Below are 19,528 nucleotides of genomic sequence, written 5' to 3' on the forward strand. Positions count from 1 at the left end.
GGGCTATCTGCTGGGTCCACCAATAGGAAATGAACTCCTGATTTTAGTGTTGTAAATGCAAATATTTACCACTGTACCAGTGGAGGACTTAACCTGTATGTAAGTATTATTACTAATTTAAATGTTGTTTAACAATGTTGACCCTCAGTGGCTCAGTGGTATGTCTGCGGATTTAAAAGCGGGTTTCGATACCTATGGTGGGCAGAGCAAAGATAGCCCGTTGTGTAGCTTTGTGCTTAATTCAAAACAACAACGTAATTTAATCTTTATTACGTAATAATAACATTTAATTACTTTTAATTAACTGTCATTTAATTTAAAGTCAAGTTGAAGAGAGAAAATAATAAAATGATTTATAAAAGCTTCATGATTTTTAGTTCTTTTTGAGATAAGTAATTAAAACAAAACGTTTGTAAAATCTGAAACTTGAGAATTAAAACAGTAGAATTTTCTTCTTTCTTCAACTATCTATAGATGTAGTAGATTAATAGACAGTACAGACAAGACAGATGAATGTACTGAAAGACAGAAACATATTTATACAGAGGAGAGAGAGAGAAGAAAATACAGAAATGGAAAAAATAAGCGAATAAACAGATGAATCTACTGAAAGACAGAAACATATTTATACAGACGAGAGAGAGAAGAAAATACAGAAATGGAAAAATAAACGAATAAACAGATGAATGTACTGAAAGACAAAACATATTTATACAGAGGAGAGAGAGAGAGAGAAGAAAATGCAGAAATACAAAGGAAAAAATAAACGAACAGACAGTACAGGTAGATATATTAATATACAGAAAGACAGAAATACATATATTTTATATTTTCTACAAGAGCGGCACCTGAGGGTTTGATGATGAAAAGACATTGTTTGATCTCTGCAGCAGCTTTTAAACATGTAAAATATGATAACGTAGATTTATGTGAGAAGTGTCTGACGATAGTTACTGTTATCAGACTACATTGAAACAATGTTTAAGTTGTAGAATAAATACAATACTTACCTGTTTCATCTTACTGGAACTGAAGGTTGGAGTGAGAAGACTACGAACTTCCTTCCAGTGTTTTCCACGAATATAAATCAGGTGTGATTTAAACTCTTTCAATGGCTGCGCACCTCCAGGGATTAGCATCTATGATGATAAGAAATATGTCTAAGCATTGGCTGAGATAAAAACACCTTAGTTTAGGGTAAACCTCTGTGCCAAGATGAAAATACCTTAATTTAGGGTAAACCTCTGTGACAAAATAAAAAAAAAACATTATGAAATGTTGCTGATAGGTACACTACCGACAATATTTGTAATTCAATTATAATATTTTAAGAAAAGTAACAATTAGGCTAAAAGATCAATTTATAAACAGTCTGATGGATTATTTTTTAAAGGTATTCGTACCAATAAAATGTTTCTTTTTGAATTTCGCACAAAGCTACTCGAGGGCTATCTGTGCTAGCCGTCCCTAATTTAGCAGTGTAAGACTAGAGGGAAAGCAGCTAGTCCTCACCACCCACCGCCAACTCTTGGGCTACTTTTTTTTTACTAACGAATAGTGGGATTGACGGTCACATTATGACACCCCTACGGCTAAAAGGGCGAGCACGTTTGATGTGACGGGAATTCGAACTCGGGACCCTCAGATGAGGAGTCGAATGCCTTAACACACTTGGCCATTCCGGGCCATTAATAATCAGTAATTACTAGATTAAAATTATTGTTTTTTGAGCAAAGCTTCACAGTGGACTATCTGTATCCTATCAACCGCGAGTATCAAAACTTATTTTTATCGTTATAAGCCCTCAGACATAACGCTTAGCCCTCAGGCTTAACGGAATGGTTAAAGATGTATTGGTGAGAGAAAAAAATCATAGCTTCTACATATTTCCACTTTTACTCTTTATATCAGATGTACGACTGTAGTAACTATTTTAAACAGGTTTGTGTCCCACACCTATTACTATTCTACTGCATATTTATGTTTTTATCATTACATTGGTATCACATTCACATGCAAAATACTTGTACGAAAATTGAGAAAACAGTACGCATGACAATACCATACAGCAGGTATATTCTAAACTATTTATGGATGAGAAATGTCACTTATTTTAGTGTTATGATTTAATTATTCACACATTATGTCCTTATTTTAGATTACCTACTTTAAAGAATTCTGGTTTTTTGAAATATTCCGTGTGTGGCATTGTTTGGTTAATTAAACTTGTGATTTTCAAATTATTTTGTAGGTGGCGCTTTCTTACCGGTCGGCCCGTAATCTTTTGAAAATCCTTAATTTGAATTTGTCGCAAAACGTCCAAATCCGCTACAATAATTACAGGTAATCGTCCGAAGTAGAATCTAGGAAATAAATATTAAAATATTCAGTAACAGATACGTGAAAGAAAAACGCTTATTAAATTGTTTTATGCTGCGAATTTCGCTATTTTAACAAAACTGTAAAAAATGTCTCATGTGACAGAATGGAAAATAAAGTGTAAAATACATTTGTGAAAGACATGATTTAATAGTGAAGGGTTAAAGGAAAATCTGGTAATAATATAGAAATGTATATTAATACGTTATATATTATCTTTATCTATCTAGAACAATGTTATATTACATTTGATTGATTTATTAGTTGCACAGTTAGAAGCAATAGTTTTACGTTACTTTTCTTTCATTATTTTAATTATGTTTGTAAAACAATAAATTAGAACAAATAAATTCATGTCCGGTTTTGTATTTGGTACTTTCCATGAAGAATTAGAGATAAATATAAAACTGTCTTTAATATTTGTGTTTGATGTCATCCAGCAACAACAGAGTGAAGTGAGGGAAGAGTTTCTACCTTCGTTTTGTAGGTGACGCCACCTATTAGATGTATCAAAAAATCACGTTAACAAATAAACTATTTGGTCATTTTCTGAAAGCTGTAAAACAACTTACCCACAAATCTTCCCATACTTTTTTATCCATTCTTCATGACATTTAATAGCACCCTTTAATAGAGAGAAAAATATACACATTAATTATCTATGTTGAAAATAAAGTAAAAATTTAACCAAAGCTGTAATCCATCGAAAATAGTTACGATAAAGTTGATCAACTTTTGAGAATTACTAAGCACTAACCAATAAGCTGAGAATTATTTAGCCTATAGTACAGATAAAATGTTGACAGCTTATTGACCACTTATGTAAAGTTTCATTATTAAAATATTTACTGTACATATTTAACAATGAATCTTAGAGTTAAACAAAGTTAATCAAACCATCTTAAGTATAAATGTTGAGTACATAACAATAACAATAGTGAGTAGTTTTGTAAGATTGTAATACATAGTGTGATTAAAGTAAAGATGTATTGCTTTTCATGGTCTTATTGTAGCATCAATTAGTGCAGAGATGTTTCATATGATCTGCTGCTACAGCAGTTGATGGTGAATTATTTTTACTGTTAACTCCAGCAATTGTTTGTTCAGTGCTTCTGTTTTACTATTTCAATAAATTTCTGAAAATGTTTGCATTGATATTGATTGGTAGTGTTTTTTTATTTACAAATAAAGTTTAAACTATTTATATATAATGTTTCTATCGAAATTAATCTTATTTTATCTTATTTTTCGTAGCCCACATTTTACATTTTTTACAATATTTTACTTGGTTTAAATGAGTTGAAATCCCAATATCCTTATTCTGTAAACTTAGACCTTGAGAGGAAAAAATTTTATATCGTAAAAATGGTTTAGTTGTTGTATTTCATATTTAAACAAAACTGAAACCAAACATGTTGATGTGATAGCTCCAAACTCCCAATTCGTTGATTTTTTAAAAAATTTTCAACTTCTAAGAAACTTAATTTAAACTTATAATAATAGATTTTCTCGAATTTTGTTTGAAATATTAGAATTCAAATAATTTTTTTTCGAAACCTTGGTTTGAAATTCTCTCAAGTTTCCAAAGAAAAAGTTTGGTTGTGGTCCTGGAATGCCAAGGTCTTGAAAGAAAGACAACTTCTTCTGTCGCCACCTGTGGTAGAAAAAGACGAAACTGTTACGCCACTCTTACTGGTTTAGACTGTATGTTTATAGGGTTACGTACGTAGGGTTCTGAACAAATCTGATAGCCGTTTCATGAGAAGTTCTATCTGCAATCTACACCCAATCTTCCATTACCTAAATCATGATGCCATCTGTACTTTCCCTAATCCTAATACTGATTCTTCATGGTTTGTTAAAGTTACGAAATCCTTCCTCATGAACCTAGATTTACTTCGGCAGAGTCTCCGAAAGTAACTCTTTGAAGTTGAAATAAAACCAAAATAAAAGAAACAAATATTTCTATTTCTCTCTTTTGAAGTTTATATGTCACGTCCTGCTGTGTTATAGCCTATAGAGAGCATAATTATTCTCGTGGTTCATGGTATGTACACATTTCACTGACGTCACGAGAGTACGAATAGCAAAGTTAAGGGGGCCTTGGAAATGTTGATAAACTTTCGCATGAGGAATGCTTGTACATAGTCAGCTCATCTGTTGCCACAAACGTAACGTGATGATCCCTAACCGGATAAGTTAAATTAAAACAAGATAAATGTATGGAAACCTTCAATTCAATGTGTTTAACTCTTTTAAATTGTACGGCAAATTCAACTAGAAATGTATAATTTCAGTTGAAATAAAAGTTGGGTTAAAATATGATCTTCATGACCTTTCTGAGATGTTCCAAAGAGCTATTACCAATAGAAGTGACTTTAGTTATTGAGACAGAATTAAGCAACTACGCTGGTTTCAAACATCTGAAGAATTGTACAGTGTATCTAATTTACAAAACATATGCACGTTGTAATAGTAGCTAACGTTAACAGATTTACTGTCAGTAAATGGTAAGTCCTTAATGTACCCATCCTATATCATTTTACAAATATACGTATATTATTTGAAATAATCCACTGAAAGGATAAATCATAAGCATAGACCTTTCTAGAATTTTTTTTATTTCAGGACCATAAGAGACAAATAAGTAGGGTAGAAAAATTTAGACTTTCATTTTAACTAAAGTTACAATAACGTGTCTGTAATGAATTCATAAAATTCTGTGAGGATAAAATAATACGTCGTGTTTAAATATGATAAGTTAGAGCCTTTCAAGTTTAACATTCAAAATATGTTTTAATATTTCTAAGTTTAAATAGAAAATTAAAGATCGATACATATAGATTTCATTTTTCTATTGCAAGTTTCAGAATTAAAACCTTTCAAGTTTAACATTCTAAATACGTTTTTACATTTGTTACAAAATCTATGTAATACAAACCAGGAAAACTCTGATTCTTCATGGATCTATCTGTTTCACTCAACTCACTTCGTAGTAATTTCTACTTAAACACTAATTAGGTTATTATTTTCCTGTATGTCATCTCCTTGATTTATTTTGTTAACAAAACAGTTTCTATCTAGTTGTCTGTAAAGCCACCTACCTGAACCACGTCACCACCAATAACATTAGAACAGTAACGACCAACAACATCATCTTTACTGGTTATTATTTGGTGCAGTTTCTTCACTATATTTTTATAATGTGTGACTGCGACACCTGGCGGTTAGAGTGTTTTTTGTAATTTTATAAGTTGGATGTTTCGTTTGTCTTTCTTTACAAACGTGCATGTGTTGATATCATATACACATACAGTCGTGAATGTATCGAGCGTATTTAATACACAGGTATTCAAAGTACCTCTAGGTATTAATTAGCGTTTCTTTTATTCATTGTAAATTTGCTTGTTTTTTATGTATTGCATTTTACCTATCACTATAAGCCATTTACATTACCCATCTTTATCTTCACTTTTCTATAATTTATTCATTTATCATCCGACTTTAACTTGAAACACTTTCACCTGAAGTATCTTTATTTTCTCATTCTACAACTAAGACTTAATTGAGTTGTACTACTACTTTATAATAGGCCAAACCTGGGTCATGTTGTTATTTTTGTAACCTTAATTTTATGAATGAAGACGTAACTTTCAGAACATTACTATACTGCGTGGATTGAAAGAATTGTTGAGTTTATGATTCATTGAGTTCAGTGTTGGTCAGTGATTTACAGCGACAGCTGCTACATCTAGAATACAGCAAATATTATTGAAAAAATAAATTAATTCATTATTATTACGTGTACCGTAATTCACAATAGTTTCATTAACCCAGTAGAACACACCCAATGTTATATTAGTGGTGTTAGAAGTGTAAACATTTTATGAAGATAAGTTTCACTTTAGACTACAGTTCAATATAACAATTAGTGCATCGATATGAAACAATGGAGAGAATAAGGAGAAATACCTGGAACACCAAAATAATATAAAAACAGATGTTTAAAAGAACAAAATATTCGTGCATAGAAACTTAGTACGTAACAAAAGTAAACAGACAAGACAAGAGAGAAAGGTCGCAGATTATGTGAATGAGAAAAAATATTAAGAGAAAAATTAAACAAAGAGAGAGAGAGAGAAAACCAAGAAAGAGGAATTTGAGAGAGGGTTTAAAAGAGAACGTAGTACTTAAATAATAATTAAAAATAATGAATATAATTAAAGATCAGTAAAACTATTGTAGATGTGTGAAGGATTATAATGATATGAATAAATATTGCTGTATTAAAAAAGTAGCCTAACAGTTGGCGGTGTGTGGTGATGACTAGCTGTATTCCTCCAAGTCTTAAACTGCTAAATTAGGGACGGCTAACGCAAATAACACTCGTGTAGCATTGCGCAAGATTGAAAAACCGGACAAACAAACAATATTTGGGCAGGGTCCCAGAAAGTGTTCTCTTTCAAGATAAAATAAAACCAAAATAACAGAAACAAATATTTTTATTTCTTACAACTGAAGTTCATATGTAACGTCATGCTGTGTTTTCGACTACAGAGAGCATAATTATTCTCGTGGTTCATGATACGTGCATGTTTTACTGACTTCACGACAGTACGAATAGCAAAGTTAAGTGGGCCTTGGAAATGTTGATAAACTTTCGCATGAGCAATACTTGTACAGTGATGTCGAGAAAACCCGCTTGTAGAGAAATATATATGCAAAAACGGCTCGTTTTTACATATATAATGCTTGTACACAGCCAGCTGTTGTCAGAAACATAACGTGATTAGCCCCAACCAGATAAGTCGAATTAAAACAAGGTAAATGTATGGAAACCTAAAATTCAATGTGTGTAACCGTTTCTTTTAAATTGCACGGTAAAATCGACTAGAAATGTGTAATTTCGGTTGAAATAAAAGTTGGGTTAAAATGTGATGTTAATAACCTTTCTGGTTTGTTCCAACGAGCTTCTACCAATAGAAGTGACTTTAGTTATTCACACAGAATTGAGCAACTACGTTGGTTTCAAATAACTTAATAATTCTTCAGTACATCTACCTTACAATATCTTTAGAACTTGCAAGAGCAGCTGACGTCGTCATATTTAAAGTCATGAAATGTTAGGTCCTTAATTTACCTATCCTATGTCATATTACAAATATACCTATATTGTTTAAAATAATCCACTGAAAGAATAAATTTTAAGCAAAGACCTGTCTAGAATTTTTTATTTAAGGATTATAAGAGACAAATAACTAGGGTAGAAAAAGTAAATCTTTCATATTAACTTGAGTCATAACAAAGTGTAAATGATTAAGGTCTCACTGTATACATGACATGTGACCAATTATCTTATTCAAAATTGGTGACGTCACAAAAATTGACAACACGCCTATAAGCACTTTTAGAAAACCTCATAAAACGAGATGTACTTCCTCATGGTCTCTCAGGTTAAATAACACCAAAATTAAAAGTAACAAATATGTATATGCCTTAGTTTGAAATTATTAAGCCATTTCATGCTGTTTTTGTGGGGTTCTTTTACCTTACAGAGTGCATAATTCTTCTCTGACGTCAGAACAGTACGAATAGCAATGCTAATGAGCCTTGGAAATGCTGATGAACTTACTGCAGAAGTATGTTGAGCAGAGTTTATTTTTCTCTATTGTTACAACAGTAACTTGTACCAGAGTTCCTTCTTTGGATTTGTCATTATAGCAGTTGACTGTGAAACGTAGTTTGTTTTTTAATATTAACTACATCAATTATTTCTGTAGTGCTCAAACTGAGCTATTATACTGCAGCACAATTTGTGTGAATGTTTTCTTAAGATATGTAAATAAAGAATTTATAGTGTTTCTATCAGAACGAATTTACTTTAACAGGTTTCTCAAACAGGTTTCTCACCAGCCAGTGGGGAACAATTTTGTGTTTAAAAAAACTTACCCAATCCGGTTTTCATTAATTTAAACTGAAAGTTTTGGACATAATTGTGGCTGCAAAAAGTGGTTTGAAGCGATAAGGTGACAAAACTCCGTCAGTGAATCGAGAGCAGCAGCCTAGCACAAGAATGTGTGTGTTTATGTGTGTTTTCTTATAGCAAAGCCACAACGGGTTATCTGCTGAGCGCACCGAAGGGAATCGAACCCCTGATTTTAGCGTTGTACCTAGCACAAGAAGCGTGGATGTCTCCAAATGACACAGAAGTATCCAGAAACTGTTAAAAACTATATTAGTAAATATTGTATAGCGAATAGAGCACAATGTTATGACTGTAGCTGCTTTCAAAGTGTTCCTGACTGCTTGTCCCACTCCTTACAATTATGATTCTTCGATCTTCCCTACCGAATTGCAGGTGCAATCATACGTATCTCAGTTGAAAGCGAAACATAAAGAGATAATAACACAAGCACAGAAAGTTGGCAATTAGTCAATAATGTTGAGAATATGGTTGTGGTTATATATACTGAATGTATGGTGACTTTAGAATGTATTCACTTAAAATATATATCAAATAGTAAACAAAAGTTGTCTCGAAAAGATGCCTCCAAAACCATCCTCTTTGGAAAATTCTGGATTTAACTTACTCTTTTTTTTAATATTCACCAAATTATAATGTAAAGTCACTCCTTAGCTTTTGAAGGAAATCTGAAGTTTAATTTTCGTCATTCTTTGTGGATTTCTCTCTCTTACAATGTTTTATACGTTTTACTTTGTTATGAAAATGCCCGATATGGATAGATGGTTAAGGCACTCGACTTGTAATCCGAGAGTCGCAGGTTTGAATCCTCGTCACACCAAACATGTTCGCCCTTTCAACCGTGGGGGCATTATAATGTGCGGTCAATTCCACTATTCTTTGGTAAAAGAGTAGCCCAAGAGTTGGCGATGGGTGGTGTTGACTAGCTGCCTTCCCTCTAGTCTTACGCTGCTAAATTAGGAATGGCTAGCGCAGATAGCCCTCGTGTTTCTTTGCACGAAATTAAAAAACAAACAAACACTATGTCCCTGATAATAAGCACGTGTCATTTTCTCGAAATGTTTACTTGCTAACTTTTCCCTTATTAACTTATTTTCATTTCGTTGTTTATAATATAAAACTATACAATAGGTCGTATTGTCTCTCAACTAAAAACCAAACTCGAATTTTAAATTGTAAAGTAAACTTATTGCTAGCTACTAACCCCGTCATCACACAAGTTCTGAGCAGCTCTTGAGTGTTTATGGAGTTGTTTTGTTTCCTTTTCAGTTCGTACTTCTAACCTCTTAACCGACTTGTTCTAATTGATTTAGAACTAAAGGTTAAACCCTTTCGACTGGTACATTTAACCATTCTCAATGTCTCGTAGGTTGACTTAGTCTAATTTGGTAGAGATGCTGACTAAAAAATCTAATTAGGTATAGCGCGCCACATGCTTGGTAGTATTTCAATAACATGGTTAATACATAGTTTAATATAGTCGTGCCTAAAAGTGCTACGGCGATTGAAGACTCTATCTTGGAATTGAGAATGGGATAAAGCCATAGTTTTCGTGAAACTAAAAAAATTGTCTAAGTGACACATCTTGGACCAATTATAGGTCATTTGTTTTGCGTGAGTTTCTGAGCCTTTTGTGTATGCAATATCTTAAACTGACCAGCCCTCTCCAAACGGTTTTAACGCTAAAACCTTGGTTACGATACCAGAAGTGACCACAGCCGGTTTTAATCTTTATACTTGGTACTAAACAAATCTGAAGTTAAATATTTCAAACTATCAAAGTACTACTGAAACACTATGTAACTTTTAACCTTTCGATTAAAAAACTGGTCATAACTTTATATCTACACTCTAATTTTAACCTTTTTTTTTTTTTGCTGATGAAGTTAAATGCGCTAGTTTTGGAACCTTACATTTATTGGTCATATATAAATCTTTTTCTGTTTCTACCTTAACTGGAACTTGTGGACTAAGGTGAATATGTTTTAGTATTTGTAAGTTAGAATTAAACGGTCAACATTTCGTATTTGTATTTTTAGTTTGAATATTAAAACTGAAGTAACGTTCAAAATATCTCGCTTCTTGTAAGATCTACATAATACATACTTAATACAGGGAGAAACTGGTTCTTGGTGGTTTCATTGTTGCCTTCAACTACGCAGCCATTTCTATTTAAACTAATCAGAACTTACCTGAAACCTTAGGTTGTTTCGTTTCTCTGATTTGGTTTTTCAAATCTGTATTAATTATCATGTATAAGGGAACACGTACCTGAACCACGTTATTGCTAGTAACACCAGAACTGTAACGACCAGTAAAAACATGTCTACCGCTTTCTTCTGATTTAAATAATTGGAGTTTGGTTCGAATTTATAGCTGTATTTCGTCACTTGTAGTTAAGACGCCTGGCGGAAGCAAGCTTCGTTATCTTCACATCTATAACCGATTGGTGCTTGCTATATGCATGTATGTGAGCGTGTCCTTCCTGTGTATTTCAAAGTAACACTAGCTTGACTATGTTGCTAAAATAATGACGTAAACATGAAATAAATAGGCAATTAAACCTTTTAACGACCATATACGATAAGGCTGACTTTATGTTTCAACGTCATCATCGGCAGTGAGTTAGTTGCAAGGTCTCGCGTCTTGTTACTTTTTCGAATCACCGTCACACCAAACATGTTTGCCCTTCCAGCCGTAGGGGCTTTAAAAGTTACAGTCAATCCCACTATTCATTGATAAAAGAGTAGCCCAAGGGTTGACGATGGGTGGATGTGACTCGCTGCATTCCCTCTAGTCTTATGCTGCTAAATTAGGGACGGTTAGCGCAGATAGCCCTCGTGTAGCATTGCGCAAAATTTAAAAAAAAAAAACCAAACAATTGTTACTTTCGTTGGTAGATAGATATCTTTTGTACAGATTCAAAATTCTCATGTAACCACTTGAGTAGGTAATCCCACGAGAACTAAGTTATTTCTATTAACTCCTTTTTGGGTGAGGTGTAATTCACCCAGCTCTTACTTACGAAAGTTATTGATGAGTAATTAATCTATGTTGAAAACATATGCGTTTAAAACTTTTGCAGATTAGCGGTAAACATTACAAGATCTTCGTGCACATCAGGTTTTTTGAATTAAGTGTTAAGATTTTGTAAAGATGTTTTCATGATACATTCTTGGGCATCAGAGCCCTTAAATTTTACTTGAACTCTGACCTCCTCATAATTAGTTTCCTTAAATGTGCTTTGTTTTTATTAACGAATAGGATAGACTTGATAGTTCATGTACACACCGTGAAAAAGTTATTTTCAGTTATCAGAACTTTATATTAAATCCAGTAGATGTCGCTAATATCTTAACTCAATGTTGTTCTCCTGTGGGTCTAAAATAATGTGATTACAGTCAACATTTTACCATTTTCTTTTATATCTGAATTTAATTATACGTCTTTTACGTCTGACATGTAACGTTCAATAGGCCTGAAACTACCAAATTCCACTTGTTTAGTTTTAAACCCAGACTCGTTCGGATGTATATAATGGTTATATATTCATGTGACTTAATAAGTCAACAGTACGGGAAAAAAAAAAAAAAAACGTAAAAAAAGAGCGTGACGAAATTGTGCAAAATGAGACAGTTAAAATAAATACTCTAAAATACGGTAAAATAAATATGATGAAAGAGAAAATAATAATGATTCTAAAAATATGCTTTTTGTGATGTTAGCCTCAACCACTTATTTATGTAGAGCTTCGAAAGATGAAAGTAAGAAAAGGAAAAATAAAAAAAAAATTTTTAGCATTTAATAGGGAAAATGTTAACACTACAAAATTATCCTAAATACTAGCTGGTCATAAGTTTAAGACCATACCCAAAAAAAAGACCTAAACAGGGTTTGAAATACCCAACAAGATGTCTCAGTAGTGAGTTGCACAGCCGTCATTGCGAATAACTTCAAACATTTGCTTTGATATGGTCGATATAAGCGTTTGCAGAAGGCTGGCTCGAATGTTATTTATTTTTTATTTCCCTTTTCTTATTTTCATATTTCAAAGCTCTACTCAAATAAGTGGTTGAGTCTAACAACGCAAAATGCATATTTTTTCTTCATGTTCATTGGCCTTAAGATTTTGGCCAGCAGTGTAAATACCATTAAAGATAATATTGAAAAAGCTGTAGGAGAGATTGACGGGTTTAACCCAACAAAACTAATGACCTGTTCGAGAAATACAACAGATAAGTACGAAAAATTATCAAAGTAAGAAAATACTAACGAGAATAGTGTGGTGAAAACGAACTTCTATGATAATTTATTTGTTTTTGAATTTCGCGCAAACCTACACGAGGGTTTGTTTTGTTTTTGTTTTTTCAATTTCGCACAAAGTTACTCGACGGCTATCTATGCTAGCCGGCCCTAATTTAGCAGTGTAAGACTAGAGGGAAGGCAGCTAGTCATCACCACCAACCGCCAACTCTTAAGCTATTCTTTTACCAACGAATAGTGGGATTGATTGTACCGTTATAACGCCCCCACGGTTGAAAGGGCGAGCATGTTTGGTGTGACGGAGATTCGAACCCGCGACCCTAAAATTACGAGTCGAACGCCTTTACCCACCTGGCCATCATGGGCCATTTCATGACCGAAGAGTGGGATTGAACAAACCTTATAACGCCCCATGAGTTCGTGGTTGGTAGTGGTGACTAGCTGCCTTCCCTCTAGTCTTACACTGCTAAATTAGAGACGACTAGTGCAAATAGCCCTCATGTAACCTTGCGCAAAATTCAGACCTCCCTGATAAAATGTGGCACTGAAAGTCTTCCGCCTTTCGTCTTTTGAAACGTCGTCCTTGAAGACGAAAGGCGAAAGACTTTCGAAACATCGTCCTCTGCACTTGTGTCTCCTCAACAGGTAGTTGCCGTCCATTCTACAAAGTTTCATCATGATAAGAAGCAGTTTTTTAATTGGCCAAAAGCAGTTCTCTAATTGGTCAACAACCGAGAAAAAGTAAATTTTGAACGTAGTCTCAGCGTTTTATCGCACATTTATTGTGTGTGTTATGCTTTCCGTAAAAACTGTTTAAATCGTCATGTTAGCGTTAACATTTTTGCTTCACCAGTTTTGTAAAAGTAAACGAACCAATGAAATTTTTCCTTTTTTATTCATCTGACAATGACAACCACTTTTTAACAAACAACTGTTCGATGTTAAAGAACATTAAACAATTCTGATTAAGATAATGTTCAAACGCCTAAGAAAATCACATTATCACACATTAATGTTACTATAATGTAAACAGACGTAATGATGTAAGGAGTGTACAACTTTTAACTTCTTTGAATAAAGTGAAGTAACAGCTTACAAGAAATCAACCAAGTCAGACATATTCAAAAAATAGTATACTGAAATGCTAAGACTTCTATATAAGTCTTTTCTTATAAAATATTCTGATCTAGTATCTCAAACACATGCACGTGCAGAATTATATAACATGCTAAACAGCTAACAGGACAAAAAAGTAGTAACTCTATAAATGTTATAATTATAACACTACATTATTGACCGAATAACAAAGAGTGGCATAATAAATGTTACAACGATTGACACTATTCAAATGTTGCTTTTTCGCAATGCTTCAAGATGTCCATACGTCACATAAATAATTCAAATCATAAAGAAAACACGTACCAACAACACAAAGCTTCCCTGTACAAACGTGAACAGTTCTTCTCCCTCAGTGACGGATGATGTCATCTTTGCTTTTATCTCTTTTCAGTAGTTTCAGTACTGTGTTTGGAACCTTTAGAGTGGTGTAAGTAGGTCGGGAGTGGAGTAAAACAATGAAACGAAGATAGAACAATGGGGAATTTAGAACCCCAGGCTGTGAGAACAATGAGGAGGGTAGAATCCTAGGCTTTGAGAATTTAGAACCCCAGGCTGTGAGAACAATGAGGAGGGTAGGATCCTAGGCTTTGAGAATTTAGAACCCCAGGCTGTGAGAACAATGAGGAGGGTAGGATCCTAGGCTTTGAGAATGTAGAACCCCAGGTTGTGAGAACAATGAGGAGGGTAGGATCCTAGGCTTTGAGAATTTAGAACCCCAGGCTGTGAGAACAATGAGGAGGGTAGGATCCTAGGCTTTGAGAATGTAGAACCCCAGGTTGTGAGAACAATGAGGAGGGTAGGATCCTAGGCTTTGAGAATTTAGAACCCCAGGCTGTGAGAACAATGAGGGGGGTAGAATCCTAGGCTTTGAGAATGTAGAACCCCAGGTTGGAAGAACAATGAGGAGGGTAGGATCCTAGGCTTTGAGAATTTAGAACCCCAGGCTGTGAGAACAATGAGGAGGGTAGGATCCTAGGCTTTGAGAATTTAGAACCCCAGGTTGTGAGAACAATGAGGAGGGCAGGATCCTAGGCTTTGAGAATTTAGAACCCCAGGCTGTGAGAACAATGAGGAGGGTAGAATCCTAGGCTTTGAGAATATAGAACCCCAGATTGTGAGAACAATGAGGAGGGTAGGATCCTAGGCTTTGAGAATTTAGAACCCCAGGCTGTGAGAACAATGAGGGTAGAATCCTAGGCTTTGAGAATGTAGAACCCCAGGTTGGAAGAACAATGAGGAGGGTAGGATCCTAGGCTTTGAGAATTTAGAACCCCAGGCTGTGAGAACAATGAGAGTAGAATCCTAGACTTTGAGAATGTAGAATGCTTGATTTTAAGAGCGAAAAGGAGTGTGGCTTCCCTAAATATGTGAGAAATGAGAACTGTAGACTCCTGGGCTGTCAGAACCATAAAGGTTGTAGAACCCTTGACCGTGAGAGTGGTGGGGGTATAAAATACTGGGCTGTGAGGAAAATGAGGGCTGTGGAATCCAGGACTATGGAAGATATTAGGAATATTGGATTCTTGGCTGTGAAAGGGATGAGAGGTGTGTGGAATCCAAGTCTTTAAGGGGAATTAGGAGTGTGGGATTTTGGATTAGATAGAGTTGTAAGATTGAAACAAGAATAGAAGGAAACAATGATAAAAGCGATTATTTTGTGGACTTAATGTGCAGTATCATTATAGTAAAAATCATAATGAGAAGAATAACTAAAAACATAACTTTCTTGGTCAAGGAAAAAACTTTCCAAAGGGTGAGTACAGGTTTTTGTTTGGAAGCTCTGCTGATACATAAAGTTGCATGAAACTGAAACTCGTTGGAACTCTCAAATGGTTCTTCTGTGAATGTGTGCAGAAGTGGTCCAGTTTCTTTAGCCTCTTCTGCTACTTCAGCAGGGAACTGAGACGTGACCAGTAATATCCAAATGTCATTGAGAAGTCGAAACGAAATGGTGATGAATTTTAGAAAGTTAAAATCATCAGCGTAGGAGTCTATAACTGAGTTGTAGATAGAGATCAGGATATCAGTTATTATGTTAAAGTACAGAAGGAAGATGGGAAAACAAAATACGTCATCCGTTGAATCGACCAATGAACAAATAACGTTATATTCCTTTCGTATTTCCCGAATTCTACCAGTAGAAATACTTTCTGTATTTGTTACTCGTAACTTACGATTAAAACGCTTTAGTAGGATCTTCATAACGTCACACAGAAAAGCAAAATGGAGGCAAATAAAAGCAAAGTTTCCCCAGACCACGTAGTCAAACAGTGTTGTCATTATGAGCGATAAGACAAAAGTTGGGCCTAAAATAAAATTTTCGGTAGTAATGTTGAACCAGAGGACTGTAAAACAGTCCTTCAGCTCTTGAGGATTGTGAATGTGGAACGTCAAGTCTGTAGTAATTCGAAAAATGATGAAAATCCAGCTGATAGCCAAACCAATCTTCACTGACCGCCGACGACTTTCGAGAACCCTCCCTACGTGTACCTGGGGAGTCTTATTAATCCAGGAATAAAGTGTCCAAACTCGGATTTTTCTCAGTAGCAAGTTGTCCATGATTAATATCACGGAAAAAATTCGCAAACAGGAGGTACCCTGTATAAGTACCATTTTCCTCGACGTTCCGCTCCAGAAGTGAGACCAGACAATCAGTTTATACACCAAATACAGATGAACCATGGCTAGTCCAGAATATACCAGAACAGTCCAACATGTTGATCTACAGGTGGAGGTTCTCTTCTTGTTAGTTATGTTAAGATCCAATCCCACAAGAGACAACGAAACGATGATTGGTCTTAAGATTTCCTCTACTGTGGTTTCTTTAGTGGACTCCTCCTGACCCGTGGCTGGGATTCTTTTACTTTTAGTTGAAGATCGACTCTGCAGAGGAGTGAGCGACGGAAGCTTATCGCTATGACCTACCTTGACAGGAAGAGACATAATCCTAAAACTTTCTACTATATTACGGATACTTGGTAATCCAGCAAGTATTATGTAAATCCTTTCAAATATTTTATCTTAACAAACGATCGCGATTTTAATATACCAAATTCAATAAAAGTTTCAATTTTTTTTGTGAAAAACAAATTATACAGGTATTCATAACCAACTGTTCTACTTAACCACAAAATGTACTACTTCCCATCACCGTATTTGCACAAAACGCAAATTGTTCATATAGTCAGAATCCATCAACCTCGCGCAGGGTTCTTTCTCGGAAAGCTTTACGTTCTGATGGAGAACAGAAACTAATGGAGACTCTACGTGTTACATATGCCACCTGTGGAACTTCCACAATATACTCTATTACTGTTTCTCTAACCCTGATCGATAGGCCTTAAGCAGGTTACTCAGACTGTCACGTTTATGTACACACATCACTTTATTTTAATGTCTTTGTGCAAGTTCTTCATAAATGGAAAGCTGAAGCGTGGTATATAGAATTATCTATCGATCTGAATAAGAAACAAATGTCCGTACTGTTGAGTAGCGGCTGTCTAAATGTCAAACTGTGTCGGCAAATGAATTGCATGGATGCGTGTGACGTTACTTTTTATAAATCGTCTGCAGGAACTAGCGCGTGTACAGAGCGTGTAAACGAACACGTGACTGTATTCTTCACACTGTTCCTAGAGCTCCATTGTCATCAAACAAAGGTTTTGATGTTATATTTCGTTATACCGGGTGTATGATTGTGAACTAAAGTTTTGGAAATGTTGGAACGACATTTTCTAAAGGTACACTGAAGTAAACTTATGCTTGCGTAAGTTTAAAATACTTTCAAGGACAATTAAAATTATTTGTGTTTCTTAATGTCACAACGGTATATCTGCGGACTTATACTGCTAGAATCTGGATTTCGATACTCATAGTGGGCAGAGCCCAGGTAGCCCTTTGTGTAGCCATGTGCTTAATAACAAACAAACAAAACATTTGTAAATATTGGTTAAAAGAAAAACAAAGTGCTAATTCGACTGTGTGTTTTGTTTTGTTTGTTCTCTCCAAAAAGTCAAAGTTCGTGATTTTAATCTTGGAATATTAACAGAGAAGAAAAAAAAAAAACTTATAAAAACATATACGACATAGATAATGTTGTTTAAGACAATTTAAGTGATATACAAAACATTAACCTTAAATATAACAACAGAGTGAATAAAAATGTTGTGTTCATACACAGACGGACTTCACGGAAAAAATTATTATTGTCATTAGACACAAGTACACAAATAACTAACTAATACGTCTTGTTATCATCTCAGAGATCAAACCCTAAATCTGAGCGTTTTAAACTCCTAAGTTCACAGCTGAACCACCAAGGAACGAATAGTTCATCTCTTCACCGAAGATAAAAATGTTCATGAAATATACTAACTTAAATAAACCTCAAAATAAAACAACCCAGTCGTGAAAACTATTGTTCTATAGTGTGTTTATACAAGAAATACCCAACTCTTGTTCTATAGTATGTTTATACTAAATATACCCAACTCTTGTTCTATAGTATGTTTATATTAAAAATACCTAACTATTGTTTTATAGTATGTTTATACTATAAAAATACCTAACTATAGTTCTATAGTATGTTTATACTAAAAATACCCAACTCTTCTTGTATTGTATGTTTATACTAAAAATACCCAACTATTATTCTGTAGCGTGTTTTTACTAAAAATACTGAACTATTATTTAACACTTTAGAATAAAAATGTCAAGAAACGACCATTTCAAAGTAGGTTACCAAATTCCAAGAAGATCTGCTTCATGGTGCCTCACAATGTAAAAACAGGTGAAATGCGTCTTGTAATCAGTTTTTTATCAAAGAAGAGAAGAACAAGGCCTGAAGCAAAGCGTATTTAATAGTTAAGGACTTCAACATTGCATTGATGGAAACGTTGGTTGACCTCAGACAAACGTGGTGCTTAAAGACACAGTAAAACTTAGAGAAACTTCCTTCACCCGAAACTCCATCTGTTTCTCTCAACGGATTGTTGTTTTTGTATTTCATTTTTCTGCAAGATGTTGCATTCCATACTGCCTTTGAGAAAGCTGTAGCGGGCGTCATTCGAGGTGAAGAGTAGCAGAACCTGCAATAATTGTTAATTTTTGCATATCTATTCATGTTTCTCGTATGTTCGAATTATTTATACTGATATACTAGGAATTTTGCAACTACCTCTTGAGACACGGATAAACAAGGTCTGTTGCAACTAGACTCCTGAGACATCTATATACCAGGATAGTTGGAACTATTTCCCCGAGTTATAGGTATACTAGGATTGTTGGAACTATTACCCCGAGTTATAGGTATACTAGGATTGTTGGAACTATTACCCCGAGTTATAGGTATACTAGGATTCCTGGAACTATTTCCCCGAGTTATAGGTATACTAGGATTCCTGGAACTATTACCCCGAGTTATAGGTATACTGGGATTGTTGAAACTATTACCCCGAGTTATAGGTATACTAGGATTGTTGGAACTATTTCCCCGAGTTATAGGTATACTAGGATTCCTGGAACTATTTCCCCGAGTTATAGGTATACTAGGATTCCTGGAACTATTACCCCGAGTTATAGGTATACTGGGATTGTTGAAACTATTACCCCGAGTTATAGGTATACTAGGATTGTTGGAACTATTTCCCCGAGTTATAGGTATACTAGGATTCCTGGAACTATTTCCGCGAGTTATAGGTATACTAGGATTGTTGGAACTATTACTCCGAGTTATAGGTATACTGGGATTGTTGGAACTATTACCCCGAGTTATAGGTATACTAG

At 34.6% G+C, this 19,528-nt stretch overlaps 1 protein-coding gene across 2 annotated transcripts; it reads right to left on the bottom strand.

Annotated features, from left to right (window-relative positions):
- Positions 1 to 771: 771 nt before the first annotated feature.
- Positions 772 to 10,844, bottom strand: LOC143246140 (lithocholate 6-beta-hydroxylase-like). 2 transcript variants are annotated; one of them, XM_076492353.1, is made up of 5 exons: positions 5,484 to 5,619; positions 3,937 to 4,033; positions 2,952 to 3,004; positions 2,267 to 2,363; positions 772 to 1,139 (listed from the first exon to the last, which is right to left on the bottom strand). In XM_076492353.1, the coding sequence occupies exons 1-5, from the start codon at positions 5,534 to 5,536 to the stop codon at positions 960 to 962; spliced, it is 480 nt and encodes a 159-aa protein (XP_076348468.1). In that variant the 5' UTR covers positions 5,537 to 5,619; the 3' UTR covers positions 772 to 959. The 2 variants fall into 2 exon arrangements, with proteins under 2 accessions (XP_076348468.1, XP_076348467.1); XM_076492352.1 differs by lacking the exon at positions 5,484 to 5,619 and adding an exon at positions 10,634 to 10,844 and having other exon boundaries at positions 773 to 1,139.
- Positions 10,845 to 19,528: the final 8,684 nt, after the last annotated feature.

This window comes from Tachypleus tridentatus, chromosome 3 (genome assembly GCF_004210375.1).
Source record: "Tachypleus tridentatus isolate NWPU-2018 chromosome 3, ASM421037v1, whole genome shotgun sequence".
NCBI lineage: Eukaryota > Metazoa > Arthropoda > Merostomata > Xiphosura > Limulidae > Tachypleus > Tachypleus tridentatus.